Source organism: Thalassophryne amazonica, chromosome 20, assembly GCF_902500255.1.
Source record: "Thalassophryne amazonica chromosome 20, fThaAma1.1, whole genome shotgun sequence".
In the NCBI taxonomy this organism is placed as follows: Eukaryota; Metazoa; Chordata; class Actinopteri; order Batrachoidiformes; family Batrachoididae; genus Thalassophryne; species Thalassophryne amazonica.
In genome coordinates, this window is record NC_047122.1 from 57,449,840 (window position 1) to 57,469,258 (window position 19,419).

General features: G+C 38.0%; 1 protein-coding gene across 1 annotated transcript in view; it reads right to left on the reverse strand.

The window, feature by feature from the left end:
- Positions 1–19,419, reverse strand: part of csmd2 (CUB and Sushi multiple domains 2) — a 662,931-nt gene that overhangs the window by 65,091 nt on the left and 578,421 nt on the right. Inside the window, exons 50-55 of the mRNA XM_034160153.1 lie at positions 15,877–16,065; positions 11,559–11,744; positions 10,800–10,994; positions 10,503–10,676; positions 10,094–10,267; positions 8,651–8,824 (exon numbers count right to left, since the gene is read on the reverse strand). Coding sequence (XP_034016044.1) covers positions 8,651–8,824; positions 10,094–10,267; positions 10,503–10,676; positions 10,800–10,994; positions 11,559–11,744; positions 15,877–16,065 — 1,092 coding nt within the window. The remainder of the gene's footprint in view (positions 1–8,650; positions 8,825–10,093; positions 10,268–10,502; positions 10,677–10,799; positions 10,995–11,558; positions 11,745–15,876; positions 16,066–19,419) is intronic.

Here is a 19,419-nt window from a genome sequence, read left to right on the forward strand (position 1 = left end):
TCTTCGTCCAACACAACACAACACAACTCCGCGCGCTGCGTCATTAGAGCTGCGCGTCACGAGTGCCGCTTCCCCGAGGCCTCGTGCAGCCACCGCGGATCCATCAGCGCGGAAACACCGAGGCCGCGCGGCACCAGCGCAGTGCAGATCCATCCCGGTGACAAACAACGCAGGCTGTTAACATCGGCGATCGACAAGCTGCTCATAAGCCGACCATGGGGCCTAAGAAGGTTCTGACAGCGGAGGAAGGTGACGATATTAAAAAATCTCTGGACTTTCTATCAGAGGAGATTTCTGTTGTGAAGCAGCAACAGAAATCAATTATGGATCTGGTGGAGGAGGTGAAGGCATTACAGCTCCAGAATGCCGAGAAAGACCGGCATCTGGTGCAGCTGGAAAATAGAGTGGCTGAATTGGAGCAGTACACCAGAATTAACAACGTCATCATCACAGGTCTTCATATCAAACCGCGGTCCTACGCACGGGCGGTAACAGATGAGAGCGGAGGGGAGCCCAGTGAACAGGAGGTCAGCTCTGTGGAAAAACAGGTTGCTGATTTCCTCCTATCTAAAGGTATAGAAATGGATTTAAATAACATTGAAGCATGCCACCCTCTGCCCCGGAGAAATGACGGTGATAAACGAACCGTCATCATGAGATTCATCAACAGAAAACACAAAACAGCACTGTTAAAACAAGGAAGAAAACTGAAAGGGACAAATGTATTCATCAATGAACATCTCACCAAACGGAATGCCGACATCGCCAGGAAAGCACACTTCTTGAAGAAACAGGGAAAAATCCAGCACACATGGACTTCAAACTGTAAAATATTCATCAAACTGAACGGATCACCAGAACAAGCAAAGTCATGGCAATAAGGAACATCGAGGAGCTGGACAAATATGAACAATAGTGTTTCTTAAAGCGAGGATCTGGACAAATATGACCAATAAGGTATGAGGACACAAACACATCACAACACCATGACACAGACCAGAGGAACCTATTCATCTACTACCTACTCATCTACATCTGGAGACATGAAGGATATAACTCAAAGGATTGCTGATCATGGAAAAGTAGAACTGAGAACATTTAAATACACAGACCACAATGTACTGGACTTGGAGCACGATATAGACCCGGACAATAATTTCTTCTCAAATATCAATGACAGTTGTTGCTATTATACAGATGAACAGTTTAATCGGATCATTAAAACGGATAACAAATTATCAATAATCCATTTCAACAGCAGAAGTCTATATGCAAACTTTAACAACATTAAAGAATATTTAAGTCAGTTTAAAAAAATATTTAACATAATTGCTATATCAGAAACATGGATCAATGAAGATAAAGGAATGGATTTTGAACTGGATGGATATGAATTTAATTGTGTAAACAGAAAAAATAAGAGTGGAGGAGGAGTGGCTGTGTATGTGGATAAGAACATGGATTATAAAATAGTAGACAATATGACAACTGTGATTGATAACTTATTAGAATGTATAACTATTGAAATATGTGAAGAAAAAAGCAAAAATGTATTAGTCAGCTGTATATATAGAGCACCAGGATCTAGTATTGAAACATTCACTGACTGTATGGGAAAAATGTTCTCAAAAACTAATCAAATTAGTGTTCATTTGTGGTGACTTAAATATTGATCTGCTCAATCCAAATAAGCATAAAATAACAGATGAATTTATCAGTATAATGTACAGTATGAGTTTATATTCAAAAATCACCAGGCCAAGCAGAATTACATCCCATAGTGCTACCTTAATTGATAATATATTCAGCAATGATATTGAGAATAACACTGTGAGTGGATTATTAATCAATGACATTAGTGATCATCTACCAGTTTTCATCGTTTATAATAGAAACCATCGGCGGAATCAGCCAGAGGAGAAAATAAAATACAGGCGAGTGCGGACAGAGGAAAACATGAACACACTAAAGAAGGATTTACAGGAGCAAAACTGGGAAAAGGTATACAGTGAAAGTGATGTTGATAGTGCATATGAAACTTTTTTACAAATATTTACATCATTATATGATAAAAATTGTCCAATTAAACAAGACTACAGATAACAAAAAATCCAAGCTCGACCATGGATGACGAAAGGGTTACGAAATGCATGTAATAAGAAAAATACACTGTATAGAGAATTCATAAAACTAAAGACTAAAGAGGCAGAAAATAGATATAAGAAATACAAAAATAGATTAACTAATATTATACGGGTATGTAGGAAGGAATATTATAGTAAAATATTATATAATAACAAAAACAATATTAAAGGAATATGGGATATATTAAATAGCATTATCAAAAATGGTAATAAAAAACAGAGTTACCCTCAGTATTTCATTGATAATAATGTCAAGAAGGAAAATAAGGATGAGGTAGTCAACGGTTTTAATAATTTTTTTGTAAATATTGGACCAAGCTTGGCAGAAAAAATTCCCGATTCCCAACCTGAGGATTGGGATAATAATCTCATAGAAAGAAATCCCTGTTCAATGTTCCTCACAGCAGTGGATGGAAATGAAATTATAGACATTGTGAATAATTGTAAATATAAAACATCTACCAATTTAAATGAAATTGATATGGTGGTGGTAAAACAGGTCATTGAATGGATTGTAGAACCATTAACATACATCTGTAACTTATCATTTCAAACCGGTAAATTTCCCAATCAAATGAAAATAGCTAAGGTTGTGCTGCTGTATAAGACTGGGGATAGACACCACTTCACAAATTATAGACCTGTTTCTTTGCTTCCACAATTTTCCAAATTATTAGAAAAGTTATTCAATAATAGATTAGACAAATTTATAAATAAACATAAATTACTTACTGATAGTCAATATGGATTCAGAGCACATAGTTCAACATCACTTGCATTAATAGAATCAGTTGAGGAGATTACAAACGCCATAGACCACAAATTACATTCAGTTGGAATATTTATAGACCTTAAAAATAATAAACTTGAACAGTATGGGATTAGGGGGTTGGTGTTGCACTGGGTGAGAAACTACTTAAGTAACAGAAAACAGTTTGTGAAGTTTGGGGAATATACATCATCATGTTTGGACAATGCTTGTGGCGTCCCACAGGGGTCAGTATTGGGTCCAAAACTGTTTCTAATTTATATAAATGATATTGTCAATGTTTCCAAAATATTAAAATTAGTATTATTTGCAGATGACACAAGCATTTTTTGTTCAGGGGGGGATTTGCAGGAGTTACTGAGGAGGATCAGTATAGAAATGGGAAAATTGAAAATATGGTTTGACAGAAACAAATTATCATTAAACTTAAGTAAAACAAAATACATGTTATTTGGCTATTGTAATACAGACATACAGGTTCAGTTACAAGTCGAGGGGGTAGATATTGAAAGGGTACATGAAAATAAGTTTCTGGGGGTGATAATAGATGATAAGATAAACTGGAAGACTCATATAAAACATATACAAAGTAAACTGTCAAGAAGCATTTCAGTTCTAAACAAAGCAAAACATATTCTGGACCACAACTCACTCCGCATTCTTTACTGCTCACTGGTTTTACCATATTTACAGTACTGAGCAGAGGTATGGGGTAATACTTATAAAGGTACAACACAATCACTATCAGTAATGCAGAAAAGAGCTATAAGAATTATTCATAATACTGGCTATAGAGATCATACAAATCCACTATTTTTACAATCCAAATTCTTAAAATTCACAGACTTGGTTCATTTTCAAACAGTACAAATTGTGTATAAAGCAATAAACAATTTACTTCCAGCAAATATTAAAAATATGTTTTTTAACAGATCAGGGGATTACAGTCTGAGGGGGAAATTTAATTTAAAGCATCAGTGGGCACGAACAACATTAAAAGGTTTCTGTATTTCTGTCTGTGGGGTGAGGATGTGGAACAGATTGGGAGTGGGGCTCAAGCAATGTCCAAGCATGAACCAGTTCAAACAGTGGTACAAAAATATGTTTTTTTTCTGGGTATAGGGAGGAGGAAGGGTAATGAGGGTTAGGGTGTTTTTGTTTTTTGCTTCGGCTTGTAAATATATAGTATTTTGTATGTAAGTAGGTATGTGTAGGTGTATATTTATGTTTGTGTATATATATGTGTATATATGTATATGTGTATATATGTGTATGTATATGTGTATGTATGTTGATGTGTGTATGTATATATGTATGTGTATGTGTATATGTATGTATATATATATATATATATTGATATCGGTTTAGGTGTGTAGGAATCTATGTGTATATGTGGCAAAGGGTATTACTGGTTGTGGGGAAGAAGGGGTAGGGATAAATAAGCTGATGCTTCACCCTACCCCTTTTCGGACATGTTGGGTACACAGTAGGAACTTTTTTGTTGTTGTCTTTACTGATCTATCTTGTAATTGTTGTTGTATCAAATGTTCGAAATAAACAGTTTTCATTCATTCATTCATTCATTCATTCATTCATTCAACTCCAGCTTCATATAAATATAACTTCACTATGACTGTAGTTCTAGTTCTAGCTTTTTTAACCTGCTTTGTCCTGTGATGGGACATTGGGGCATAGGAGCCTATCCCAGCAGTCAATGGGCGAGAGGTGGGGCAGACTATGTATTTTTTTGCCATGATCACAGGGCAATCACACATACATTATAGAAAGTCAAGAATTCACCTAACCTGCAGGTTTCTGGAGCTGGAGGAAGTTATATAGATATAGGGAGAACATGCAAAATCCACACAGAAAAGACAAGCTGAAAAGCAAACCCAGGAGCTATTCACTGTGAGGCAACCACTATTCCACCATGCCTGTGATCATGTGCATCTGGTTTGAAACTGAAACCTGGACATGTACATGAGTTATCACACCAACATGATTTTGATTACCATCTACTTTTAAGTGGTTCAAAAGGAAGGGTCTCACAGGTCACAAGAGACACATACAGATTCATCTAAGATATTAGTCCAGAGAGCACGTGCATCTGATGTGAAAGTGGTTCCTAAAAGCACTGATGACCTATCATGATGACGAGATGTGCGATGGTTGCACACATGGATGCATGGATGGATGAAACTCATTTTAATGTCCCCCAACTTGAGCGCCAGAAACAAAAAAAATAATAATAAAAAAAGAGTGAAAACTGACTCATGGTGTCACACAAAATACAATTCAGACTTAACATGGAAGCAAGACCATTGCTAATAAAATGTCACGACTAAAGCGTAGAGATTGCGGGCGTATGGTGAGCATCTCACCTGCTTAAGCATGAAGCAGCCAAATGTGTTCCTCCATTATTTTAGAATGCTTCACAGATTTCTGACCTTCTCATCTTTCCATGAAAACTTAATTAAATAAATAAATACATAAAAAAGGGCTTTCTCTCCTCATTTAAACCAAACTCATAAGTCAATCTGTCACTGGTCCTGTCACCGTCTTGTCACATACAAGGCCCAACCTTCCATGCGACCCTGTCAGAAAGCTCTCAGTTAGCGGGGACACTGGTGCCAAGATATATAGCTTGTCGGGGGGTGAGGGGGGAGACACTGACAAATTAAAAGTCCTTGCCAAGCTCATTCAAAGTGAAGAAAACTACTTTGTATTCAGAAACAAAGTCAGCATGTAGGTCTCCAAAGGCTTTTGGCATTCGCACAAAATCAAGAATCCTGCAGTTGTTTTATTTTTGTTTGGGCTCCATGAATGGCTATGGCCCGCAATACCCAGGTTTATTTTCTGACACCCTAGAGAGTCTTTGGGCTTAACAGACGTATCCAGTTAGGGTAGAAATAATACCACATGTAAATGTTATCCGGAACCTCTATGGATCATGAGGGTGAAACCGTGGTAATTAAATAATCTGATCTTCTATTTGGTTTTTCATTTCAATTTCCCCTAATGTGTGTCGTTTAAACTCTCTGTTCCTCTGGGTGCTTACGAGCTTCATCTCCGCTCTGTCTTTGATTGGGGTCAGCAGTGGTTACGATAGATATGACCTTATGTTCACCGATAGGATATGCAGGATACTACTGTCTCAAACAAATGCGCAAGAATACAAGGAGAAGCCAAAGTCCCGTGTGTAGATGTAGCAAAGCTCAATGATGATTTCGCTGAATGTTTTATGCACTAAACTGTGCCAACGCTCATTTATCTCCTAAATGATCCACAGAGCACGAAGCATGCAAATTATCAATGTCAGTGTTCCTGCTTTATACCTATGTACAGCTGACAAAGCCATATTGTGGTTTCCCCAAACATTTCTGAATATCCAAAATGCCTAAAACAGTATAAATGCACAAACAAGAAGTCCTCTATTTTTTTTATTTTTTAATGTCAGTTAAGGTCTTAACACCAATATTTGATCCTGATCATTCATCTTTTATCCTGATTTTTAACTTTTTTTTGTAATATACCAACTGTGCTTAATGATTTGCTTTGATCATGCAATCAACAACAAAATGAAATCAGGGACTATTGGCAGTTCCTGATCCTTTATCCTTCAGTCTCATTCTCACGTTCACAGATATGCATTTCAGAAGATCATGGTTGACAAAGAATTGGATCTAGAATAAAGTTTGACCAGATAATGGGCTGGTCTAACGCAAGATGCGATGACTTGAAGCCCCATCACACAGACGCCGATTGAGGCCAAATTGCGTCAGAATGACACACCCGGCCACAATCGTGAAATATTGAGTTGTGGTGTGAAGTCCTACGGACGACAGTCTATGAGCAGTCTACATATTTGGTCACATTTGCTCAGTTGTACCGAGTGTGTTGCAAATGTTCAAAACACTCTTTGTACCATTAAGATGGAATGCACATCCGACGGAGGTCTATGTGAAGTTTTTGCGTCATCTGATCACAGTCTACATATTTTGACAGCATCTGAAATGATCTGATCACGGGCGACTGAGCTCTGAGATCTAGATATATATGCACCATGGCAGTGACCCACCAAAATATATGATAAAAAAATATTGTACTACTTGATGAAAAAGATTTATTCAGACTCCTTAAATGAAGAGAGAGTTAGCCGCTGGTGGATGTTAGCCCCTGTTCATTCCAGTTTGATTTCTACCCTCAGTGAAACAATCTCTGAAAGGGAACCCGTTCTCTGTTTTTGATAGTTATGAAGGGAAACCTGAAAGACCCAATGAGTTGCCTCAAAGAAAATTAGTCAGCTGGTCAGGTACAAGCTAATCACAGTAGACAATTATGACTAGTTACCCCAACCCTGAGCTCAGCTGTGACACTTGCAGAAAGCCTTATTTTGATGTGTCCAGCATGTAAAACATCATCACTTGCTTAATGAATGCATAAGGGAATACCAAAGGATGTTAAAAGATTGCAACAGAAAAAAAAAAATTAAAAAAAAAATCAAAGCTTACAGAAAATGAAAGAAAGGCAGACACTCACTCTTGATCCAGAACTATGCCAAAAAATAAGTCCTTCCATGTCATCAAATTTCATTGAAATTCATTCATGTCCATTTGATATTTTAAATATGTAAACAAGAGCTGCTCTTTATCTACCTCAATCCACAGCACAACGCAATTGGTCCACTAATTTTCATTGAAATCTTCTCACATACTGTTAAGACATCCTGCTGCTTATGCAAACAAAACATGACCTCACTGGTGCAAATAATTCAGGTCTTGGTGAAGGAATTTTTTGATAAGCTGCTCTCACACAGATAGCATGTTTGTGGCATTTAGAGGTGCTTGTAGCACACATCACCCCACTTGCCATTATCAGCCACAATCACATCACTACTCACCACATAATGTCACACAAACACACCATTGCCAGCACTCAGCAGGGTGTGGTGAGTGTTTTGTTCATGTTGAAATCACTCATCATTCAACTTCATTCATTGAGCAGTCCCCCTTACACACAGACACATACTGTCTGTGTGACAGGCTGGAGGTGCCAGATTGTGCAGAACCTCAATGATATAATTGGGGAGACACAAAGTTGACATGCAGGGGTAACATGATGCACACAAGCAGTGGTCACTCAATAGGCACAAGCCAGCAGTTGCTGTTATTTCTGGCAAGTGCCAGAGAGTATAGCACACTAATGGTTGCTACTATCATGCCACACAATGTGAGATGAGCTATACCAGGGGTGGGCAATGAGAGCTGAGACACTGCTGGTTTTCCTTGCAACCAATCAGCTCAGCAGGGATGATGCTGACGAGACTCTCCCCTGAACATAAACACCTGATCGTCAATGAAATGACCTGCTGGGGTGATTGATAGCAAGGAAAACCTGCAGTGTCCTGGCCCTTCATGCCATATGATTGCCCACCTTTGGTATAAATTGTTCTCACTATTTACTTCATAGCTTCAAATTATTTCTGTTGTGATATAGACTTGCATTTTTCCCCATTCACTCAAACCTCTATGCTTTCTGCATCCAACTGCAGCCTTCATTCACTTCAGGTTTTCACATTCATCCATTCACTAATCTGTAGTCACCAAATTCTCTCTAACATCTAATTCTTCTTTTGTGATATTTTGTGCAGCTGCAATATCTGTAGCCTTTTCAGCAGAATACATTCATGCCACATGCACACTGATCTGGTGAGCTTTAGCACCATTGCAACACTTACTTTTACACCTGGGGAGGGCGGTGCTCCACTGCCCATTTGACTGACAGGTAGCTTTCACTGCCCCCTGCAGAACATACCCAGCATTGCAAACAAAGCGTACAACATCATTTAAGTTGAACTGAGTTCCCTGGGTCATGCCGAAAGTAGGGTTGCCAGGGTGGCCACATGTGACAGCTATGAAAAGGAAGACAAAACAGAGAAAGAAATGATAGTTACTGTATGTTTTGGGCAGGTCAATAAATTCTGAAGATAAACCATAATTTGTTAAATTATTATAAAAGGTTTGTCTGCATTCAAGGTCATCATGGGGCCAAAGGTTTGAACGTAAGCATAAACAGTCCTGCAGAACACCCACATGTGCATCTAATACCTCTGAAAATAGAGATCAGGTCGAAACATAACCTGACCTTAAAGGGATATAGTTTGATGTGGCTCAAAATTAATTGGATTCCATACAAGTTGGGCCAAGGTAATGTCATCTGCACCAAAATGGCCTGTGATTAAAGGTATCTTACAGGAAATGCCCCAATAATAGAAGCATTCACTTCAAAATAGACCACTATTAATACTATCTGGTGTATAATGGCCTCAGGTTCTTGGCAAACTGTCCAAAATAGTCCAAAGTTAACAGTACCCAGAAGAAAACATGGGTCACTAGCATCTGGTTCATATCATCCTGTCCAAACTGTGTCAAGATTAGCATCACCCATTCCAAAACAGCATGTTGTTAATGGCATCTGGTCCAAATTGGTCCATGTTTAACAGCATTTGGTCCAAAGCTTACCTTATTGGTCCAGATTGGCCCAAGATTAAAAGCATTTGGTCAAAAATAGCCCAATATGACCAACATCAGGTTTATAATAGTCAGAACTGCATACCATTGGGTGTGAAATGTCCCACGTGCATAGCATAAGGTCCAAAATGGCACAAATTAAAACATAATGAACTGAACAGATCCAGAATGGCATATGAAAACACTGGGCACTTGCGTGCAGTTGTCATTAATGAGCAGCAAACATTTCAAAGAGTTGGAAGTGGTTTTCATTGCACTGATTGCTAATTATGATGTGAAATTTGGCAAAATTTTGACAACAAGCACACATACTCATGTAATTGTTAACTTCCTTTCACCCAGTGTCACATGGAGACATGCATAATTTGTTCTCCAGCTTTCATTTGCATCAACAGGAGTGCACTCACAGTGGACTTGTGCAACATCACACAGATCCAGTTAATACGTTAATGTTAATATTTTCTAGATATGCTCAAATTTTAGACAGTGACAACATTGTGCATGTTCTCTGACATATTGGTTCAAGTCTCAGATTGGCTCTTGGGTTGACAAAATTGAGAGATTCTCTATACCTGTAGGCTATGGCCCAGTTGGGTGAGGCTATGCCTCTGTATTTGAACATTCAGTAAATGTTTGCTGTGGGTACTTACGAACACAGACAGGAGTATGTCCTGACCAGTGATGATCTTGATCACAGATTCGCACAGACACCCCAATAAGACGAAATCCGGGGTTGCACTGATACACCACACTACCTCGATAGTTGTAGTTCTCCCCAATGATCTGACCATTCACTATAGGCTCAGGGCTGCCACAATGGCCAGCTGAGGATGAAAATACACAAAAAATGTTGTGATTTATAATCTGGTGCAACTTATATGTTTTTTTTTTTTTCCTCTGTGTCTCTCTCTCTCTTTAAGAGGCTATTTTTGACAGGTGCAATTTATACTCCAGTGTGATTTATAATCCAGAAAATATAGTATTTACAATTAGGCATGTTTGTGAAAGTACAGTACATAATCATGTTTATATGAGTATTTTTTGGCACCGAGACCTCACCTAGACATTGGACCTGTGTGCCACTCCACAGTCCATTGGACATACACTCACGTACACGTGAGCCCACTAATGTATATCCTGTGTTGCAGGAGAAGATGGCCGTGGCTCCGTAAACCGTCAGTGTTCCAATTTTGTTACCATTAGGTGGAGTTCCAAGGTCCCCACAAGAGATAACTAAAATGAAGAAACAATATAAAAGTATTGCATTCTTCATTTTTTTTGAAAGATTATATATAAGGATCTTGACTGATGTTCCAATGACAAAACTGGACCATGAGATTTGCAGTTTAGACTCACTCTGACAGACTGGCTGAGGATCTGGGTAGTTCCAAGTACCATTGGCCTGGCAGTGAATGACCCTACGGCCCCTGTAGTAATACCCAGGGTCACATATGAGCATCATAAGAGCATCATATTGATTCTGAGTTCCGTAGATAAGCCTCCATCTTCCATGATCCACAGCAGAGTGTCCAATATCAGGGCAGGTCACCGCTATAAGTTCATAGGACAAACCGACAACTTACACAATGCATACACAGGATTGGTGACATTACGATCAAGGTGGTAGAAGTTAGTTTAATTTAGTAAAGAAAGAAGAAGAAGAAGATCACTAGATTTTTATATCAAATTCTTGTAGAGTGGACAGAGTAAATGAATACTTGCTCGTTGTTACAGTTTTGACCACTAGCAATCAAAGGGCAGGGAAGGTAACTTTAAAAGCATGCTAATAATAAAAAATAACATTCATAATAATTTGGTTAATTTTCAATTAGAATTCTCTGGAGTCCCAAGAGTAAGTGACTGATTGCACATTATTGTATTTTACAAATGACACATTATTGAAGGCTATGAAAAATAAGTTTTAAATTCATGAAAGTATTATTAATTATAATAATGATAATCATCATCATGGTCTTTAATATAAAATCCTTTTCATGAAGTTTCAAATTCGATGGACCCTTAAACATAAAATGTTAAAATATGGCACATGTGGAGATGTGTCATTTTAATATTTTGGTAATAAATTAAGTATTTCACAGATGCAAAAATACTCACGAATGCATCTGGGTGGGGCCTCAATGGGGCTCCACCTCCCTGATTCCTGACAGATGACTGAGGTAGTGACAGGTCTGGCAAGCCGAAAACCGGAGTTACACTGGTATGTAACTTTGGCTCCTAAAGAAAAGTCCTGTCCGACAATGCTGCCATTGACTGGAGGTACTGGCATTCCACATGCCATGACTGTTGGTAAAAAGGGGAAAAAAAACACAAAAAACAGAGTGAAAGCATAGGCTGCAAAGTGTATTTTAATCACTGTGCTTTTTTCTTATGCACAGTGGCTGGCTCATAATGGGCTTCCAGTGGAAACACAATCCTGGAGTCCGCAATGATGTTGAGCAAACATTATCCCGGGCCACCATTTGCACATCAGTAAACAATCCAGTCTGCAGAGAGCACATGCAATTCATGTGGAGATTACACCTTCTGCAGACTTGACTGCACAATGAAGGCCTGCGCTGCTGATGTTTTCACTTGAACTGACACCAGTAATGTGGCTGAGTGGAAACGACTCTGCACTCGTAGATTTGGTGTTTTATGATGAGGTATAAAAGAAAACCGCAACTACATGAAGATGCTGAAAAACACTAAAATTGAAAATGGATGGCTTCACAGTCTTATAAAACCCAAGACAACACATTTGCTTTACAACAAGTCCCTTTAAATCAACATCTTTTCTTTCTAGGTGTAATATTTTTCCTACTTTTTTAGTAAAAAAAAATCCCATAGAATGTTTTTCAGTGAGACACCAAATTGAAATTAGATAATCAGTCACAGAGATAACGTTGATGGATCAAGAAAATAATAATAATGAGCAGAGCTAAGAGTACTGCAGAATGTTGACGTTTGAAATTATTCAGCTCAAGTAAATGCAGGAGCACTAATTTGAAGGAAAGATATCATCAAAGCAATACTAAAGGTGAAGTGAGCGCCCTTAAAGCACGCCTAAGGCTGAGGGACTCTGGGTAATGTCATCCTGTCAACTGAAATCACACTTTGATCCAAATTGAAAAAAGGATTCATTTATGCCTTTTTAAATCAAACCAAAATGAGTGCACTTATAAAATGCATGAATGCCTCAACATGTCTTTACACAGACTAGTGCTGAATGCTGAAATGTATCCATGTTTCAGTTCCAAGTGCAATAAAGATCTACAGTAGTTGTGGTTAATTACACTGTCATCATGCAATGTCAAATGAGGAAACAGTTAGCATAAAACATTAGGTCCTTCATTGGCACCCCTTGGGCGTATACTGCAGAGTTTTGGGATTGCCTTTCATTGTTACGCTGATGATACTCAGTTGTACATGTGGATAACTGCGGGAAATCTCACTCCCATAAAATCCCTGGAGGACTGTCTTCTATCAATAAGAAGTTGGATGTCTAGTAACTTCCTACTTTTAAACTTTGATAAGACTGAAATGATGGTTCTTGGTCCAGCGAGACACCGGCATCAGTTTGACCAGCTGGCGCTCAGCCTGAGTTTGTGTGTCATACATCATACGGACAAAATGAGGAACCTTGGGGTAATTTTTGATCCCACAGTGTCTTTTGACCTCCACATCAGGGATGTTACTAGGATGGCTTTTTTTCCATCTGCGAAATATAGCGAGGATCCGCCCCATCCTGTCTATGGCTGATGCTGAGACTTTGATTCATGCTTTTGTTTCTTCCAGACTAGATTATTGTAATGTTCTATTTTCAGGGTTACCGCAGTCCAGCATTAGGGGTCTTCAGCTGGTTCAGAATGCTGCCGCCAGACTTCTGACACGTAGCAGACGGTCTGAACATATCACACCCATTTTGGCATCTTTGCACTGGCTCCCTGTCTCTGTGAGAGCAGATTTTAAGGTTTTGCTATTGACTTATAAGGTTGTTCATGGACTGGTGCCATCTAATCTGGCTGATCTGGTGGAACTCTACGTGCCGGCCCAGGCTTTGCGGTCGCAGGATGTGCGACTTCTCTGTGTTCCCAGGGTGAAGAAGAAGTTAGCAGGTCAAAGAGCCTTTTCGTATCCTGCACCCACCCTGTGGAACAGTCTTCCTGCGACTGTGAGGCAGTCGGAGTCTGTGGACATTTTTAAGTCAAGACTGAAAACCTATTTTTATTCTCTTTATTATGAATAGTTTTTTTTTTAATTTTTATCTGTTTTATTCTTTTACTTCTGTTTTTATTTATGTATTTGAATTTTTTTTATTCATTTTTAATTATTTATTAAATTTATGTTGAATTGTTTTATGTAAGGAGCCTTGAGATGGCTTTTGCTGTGATTTGGCGCATTATAAGCTAATTAAATAAAAAAAAAATTAATTAATAACCATGATATAATTTGATACTAGCTAATTATTAATCGTGATGAAATCCAAATGTGAGCTGAACTGGTATTTACATCACAGCAACACGACGTGTTTGACTAATGACTGGTCATATCAATGAAAACAGCAACTGTGGTTATCTTTGAAACATGCCATCACACACTAGCAGCTACGGTTAGCATATGCTAATGTAGCTGACACCAACTTTGAACACTAACCACATTTAGCATTATCATACATGCGATCATATACAGCATGTGTAAACTGCATATGTAGGTAACTGAGGTGAGCTTGATTACAAATGCCAATGCCAAAGTGTGACCATGATATGCTTAAGCTAAATGTGCATTATATTTCCTTTAATTCCTTTAATATTTGCCAACTTACACATTTTTGGTTGGTATATGTTGCACATTTGGAAATTGAGCAAAGTTCTCCTCTGTCACAGATATGCATCCTGGAAGTTCATGGGATATTGTTGTCCATAACCTGGAAAACCTTTGAGGGTTTGGCAGGGTATATTCTGTCATTGTGCCATGGTCTTGTTTTATCCATGGTGGAATGTGATGATATCATCACTAGTTTTTCTGGAATTCCTAAGGTTGTGAATAAATTGTATTATGGGCAATTATACAGTTGTTTTTGCACACATAACATGATACATTCTTTGCACGTTGCACCATCAAACTATGTGCCAGATCAGATTTGTGGCCTACCATGACTTTCTGGGATGCATATCCATGATTAATATTCAAGTCTTATGTTATTTGCTGGCAATAAAAAAAATGTAATCATGGTGCAATGAAAATTTGCATTGATAATGAAATAATATCAAGGGTCTCATCTATATGTTTTTGGGGTGTGTGGATAGATGAGAAACTGTCTTGGAGAGAACATATTCATCATGTTTGTAAAAAAAACAACAAAAAAAAACAAGTCAATAGGAATCATAACCAAAATAAGATATTTAGTACATCACAAATGTCTTTTAACATTATATTATAGTTTAGTTTATCCATATTTAAGTTATTGTAATATTGTATGGGGAAGTACCTTTGCAACTTATATAAACAAAATATTTCTTCTACAAAAAAAATTTGCTCAAATAGCTACTTGTTCAAAACCTTGTGCTCCAAGTGCACCCCTGTTTTTTAAACTGCAGCTCTTAAATATTTTCCACATGAATATTTTCTTGACCTGTACGCTTGTTTTCAGGGCTCTCTATGCTATTAAGTGGACTTCCTTCATTAAATATTATTTGTGCATAACCATCAAATTCATAATTATCCAACCAGGCAGGCTCCACATTTGCATTGACCTTTGCATACATCGACTCGTTATCAGCATCACATCACATTTTGTGGCATTAAATCTTGGAATAATAATGTACTGTACATCTTGTGAATCCATCTATCACCTTATATACGGATAAAAGTGGACTCAAAGCGAAGATTCTGCAGTAGTTTTTACAATGACTTGTTATAATCGAGAAAAAAAAAAGGTGTAATTCTGTTGTATTCTGTTATGTTTGCTTTGTTCGGGAATGGATTCTCTATAAGCCTTTTTGGCTTCCACCACTCCCTTGCACATTACTTATATTGTATTCTTCTCTCTCTCTCTCTCTCTTTTGTTGTTTTTTTGTATATACATTATTTTGTATGAGTTAGGATAGAATATGTATAGGATATGTAACTTTAAATTTAGGGAAGTATACTTATTTTCAGTTTGAGTTGATACTTTGTTAGATGGCTATGTTAGTAAAGTACATCTACATAAATTAACAGATAAGTTGTTCTAAAAAAGAGAAAATTTGGTATCGATTGGTATTGGTATATCCTGAATGTTCCACTATCTGTACTGTATTGGTTGTGAAAAAGTTGTATTGTGCCATTCCTACTTATTGCCTGGGAAACCATAAATGCTGCATCTCCTTGAAGGAAAACCCAACCCAAGAAGATTTTCATCGAACATGATCTACCACTGAATGTGGGCTCTCACCTTGGCACAGTGGTACTGGTGCGTTCCACTGGTAGAGTCCCTGTGCTGTCCGGGTGCAGGTTGCACTGCTCTGACCAAACAGACGGTAACCTTGGTCACAGTTGAAACGTAAGGTGCTGCCCAGTTTAGTGCCTGTTAGACTGTGCACAGTGCCATTTACAGGGTTCTTTGGAGGGCTGCAATAAGCCGCTGTGAAAACAACAAAAAATAATAATATGTATGAATATGCATACACAGAAAAATGGATCTTACGAAGCATAAAACTAAAATAATGTGAAGATGTCATTTGTTGCTGAGTAAAAGGATCATATGTATTGAACGACATGGTGCCTACAGATCTTTTGTTTTGCGTCTGTCTTACATGTCTTTTTTGTAAAGGAAGATATGCAGTAATACACACACTACCATGCAATCTCTAACTCAAAAACCACAGAGTAAACACAAGGAAAATTGATTAAAGGAAAGTAAATGTTCTGCAAAGTGAAACATGAGTATGTCAGCAACAGCAGCGATGGCAGCAAGATCATAAAAGTGATGGATTCACAATAACAGGAACAAAGTATCTGTTTTTGTTTGCTGGCTAAATTGGTGGCTGCAATAATCGTTTATCATTTCAGGTGGCTCCTGCAACAACCTCATGTTTTCATGAGTGTCAAAGACTCTCAGGCCTCAGTTAGATTACACAGGTGTCATATAGTACACAAGCCTGCTGGAGAAGAAGAGACATTTGTGAAAAATAAATGAAAGGCAATCATGAAGAGAGGTTCAACAGTAACCGAAATGATTAAATATTATTGAATTCAAGTTGTCCTTCCTTCAGTAGCACTGCATAGTTACTGGGAAACTAACCTTGATAAGCTAGTAAGACATCACTCCAGACACTGCTCAGGCTAACTTTCCAGGGTTTGATTCCCAATGCATTTCTCCAAAGGTTTGTTATAGTTGGCACCGGGGTGGATGATTCACCATCAAAACCTATTCTAATATTTATATGGAACATAACCTGCTTTGATGAACACTTACGCTAGAAACAAACTGAAGAATTATTGCAAACATGACATTGCTACAATTTGCATCAAGGTGATTCAAACAAGGATTTACCATCATTATTTACCCATCAAACTTCTAAATGTTTAACCAGTGACCAATGAATACATGATCCTATGATTCATTTATATACACTGTGATATCAAATATAAAAAGAAATTTCTTGGCAGAAATAGAAAACTCAAAAGTTTCTCAAAAACTATATATATATATATATATATATATATATATATATATATAAATTGAGAAATTCCTTGCACAATTTATTTACAATTTTTTTCTGTTGTATTGAATGATTTACTCAGTATGGGTAGCCATTTGTAGCCCTCATTTAAAATAAAAATAACATTAAAAAAAGCTATGGTAGATCCTCCCAACAACACGTCTGCATGCAGGGTCTCAAACGAAAATGTGATAGCTTAAAGCTAAATGTTCATTTGTGTTCCTGCTCTAACCTTTCAAATTTAATCAGCCCATCATTGGTAAGACTAGCTGGTGTGGAAAATGTTTATATGCTCCAAATGCTATTAAATTTAACCTAATTTGCTCCATTGGATGACATTGTGATCAGGCTGTGCCACATAAACAGGAACATAAATGTGAATTGAATTTAAATTATCCTCACAACATGAGCACTGGAACCGATTAACAAAAGTCAGGTGTAAATTTATAAACTTGTTTCATATTGGAGGTTCAGGTGATTAATGGAGAAAAAAAGAATGTTGCGTTGTGCACACGTTGCACCAAGTTAATTCTGTGGCACACAGTGTAAGTCATTATACAATATTTTATCGGCTCTGTTAATATCTATTTGAAAAAAATAAGAAAGGAACAAAAACAAGCTTTAAAAAGCTATTACTCTTGTCAAGATAGCCAGACTGCAACCCCCCATATCCCCAAAAAAGCCTGACACTGGATTAGTGAAAAGATGAAATGATTTTGGCTGCGGAAAAGGGGTCAATAATGTTCAGAGAGCTGGAATATACATGTTTAGGAAGAAATTTGAATTTTACAGGAATTCTGCCCAGGTCCTACCCCCCCAGCATAGACATAGGTGGAAAAAGCAAAACCTTATTTTTGGAAATAGAACGCTTGCCAATGTCCTTGATAAGTGACATCTTATCTGTTGATCCACAGTGTCTTGTAAGGGATTGTATCCACTTCTAGCAAAGCTGGGGAATCCCTTTCAGCTTCCACAAGTGTTCATTTGATGAAAATTGTTACTCCATGCAAGCAATTAATTCACTGGCATCTGTACAATCTACTGTTTTCAAAACCAGACCATTGTTCCCCCACAGAATCATAATAATAAAGTGGGTATCTGCCAATATTCATTTGACAGCAATGCAAAATAATAATGTGTATACATCAGACATTTAGCATTTGTGCATGTGGCTATAGAATAGAATAGAATAGAGCCTTTATTGTCATTGTACATACAGTGAGGAAAATAAGTATTTGAACACCCTGCGGTTTTGCAAGTTCTCCCACTTAGAAATCATGGAGGGGTCTGAAATTTTCATCTTAGGTGCGTGTCCACTGTGAGAGACATAATCTAAAAAAAAATAAATAAATAAATCCAGAAATCACAATGTATGATTTTTTAATAATTTATTTGTATGTTACTGCTGCAAATAAGTATTTGAACACCTACCAACCAGCAAGAATTCTGTCTCACACAGACCTGTTAATTTTTCTTTAAGCCCTCTTATTCTGCACTCTTTACCTGTATAAAAGACACCTGTTTACACACTCAATCAATCACACTCCAACCTGTCCACCATAGCCAAGACCAAAGAGCTGTCTAAGGACAAAAGGGACAAAACTGTAGACCTGCACAAGGCTGGGATGGACTACAGGACAACAGGCAAGCAGTTTGGTAGAAGACAACAACTGTTATGATTATTTATTAGAAAAGTGGAAGAAACACAAGATGACTGTCAATCTCCCTCGGTCTGGGATTCCATGCAAGATCTCACTTTGTGGGGTAAGGATGATTCTGAGAAAGCTCAGAACTACACAGGCGGACCTGGTCAATGACCTGAAGAGAGCTGGGACCACAGTCACAAAGATTACATTAGTAGCACATGATGCTGTCATGGTTTAAAATCCTACAGGGCAGCAAGGTACCCTGCTCAAGCCAACATGTCCAGGCCCATTTGAAGTTCATCAGTGACCATCTGGATGATCCAGAGAAGGCATGGGAGAAGGTCGTGTGGTCAGATGAGACCAAAATAGAGGTTTTTGGAATCAACTCCATTTACCATGTTTAGAGGATGAGAACAACCCCAAGAAAACCATCCCAACCGTGAAGTATGGGGGTGGAAACATCATACTCAGGGGGTGCTCTTCTGCAAAGGGGACAGGACGACTGCACCGTATTGAAGGGAGGATGGATGGGGTCATGTATTGCAAGATTTTCGCAATCAACCTCCTTCCCTCAGTAAGAGCACTGAAGATGGGTCATGGCTGGGTCTTCCAGCATGACAATGACCC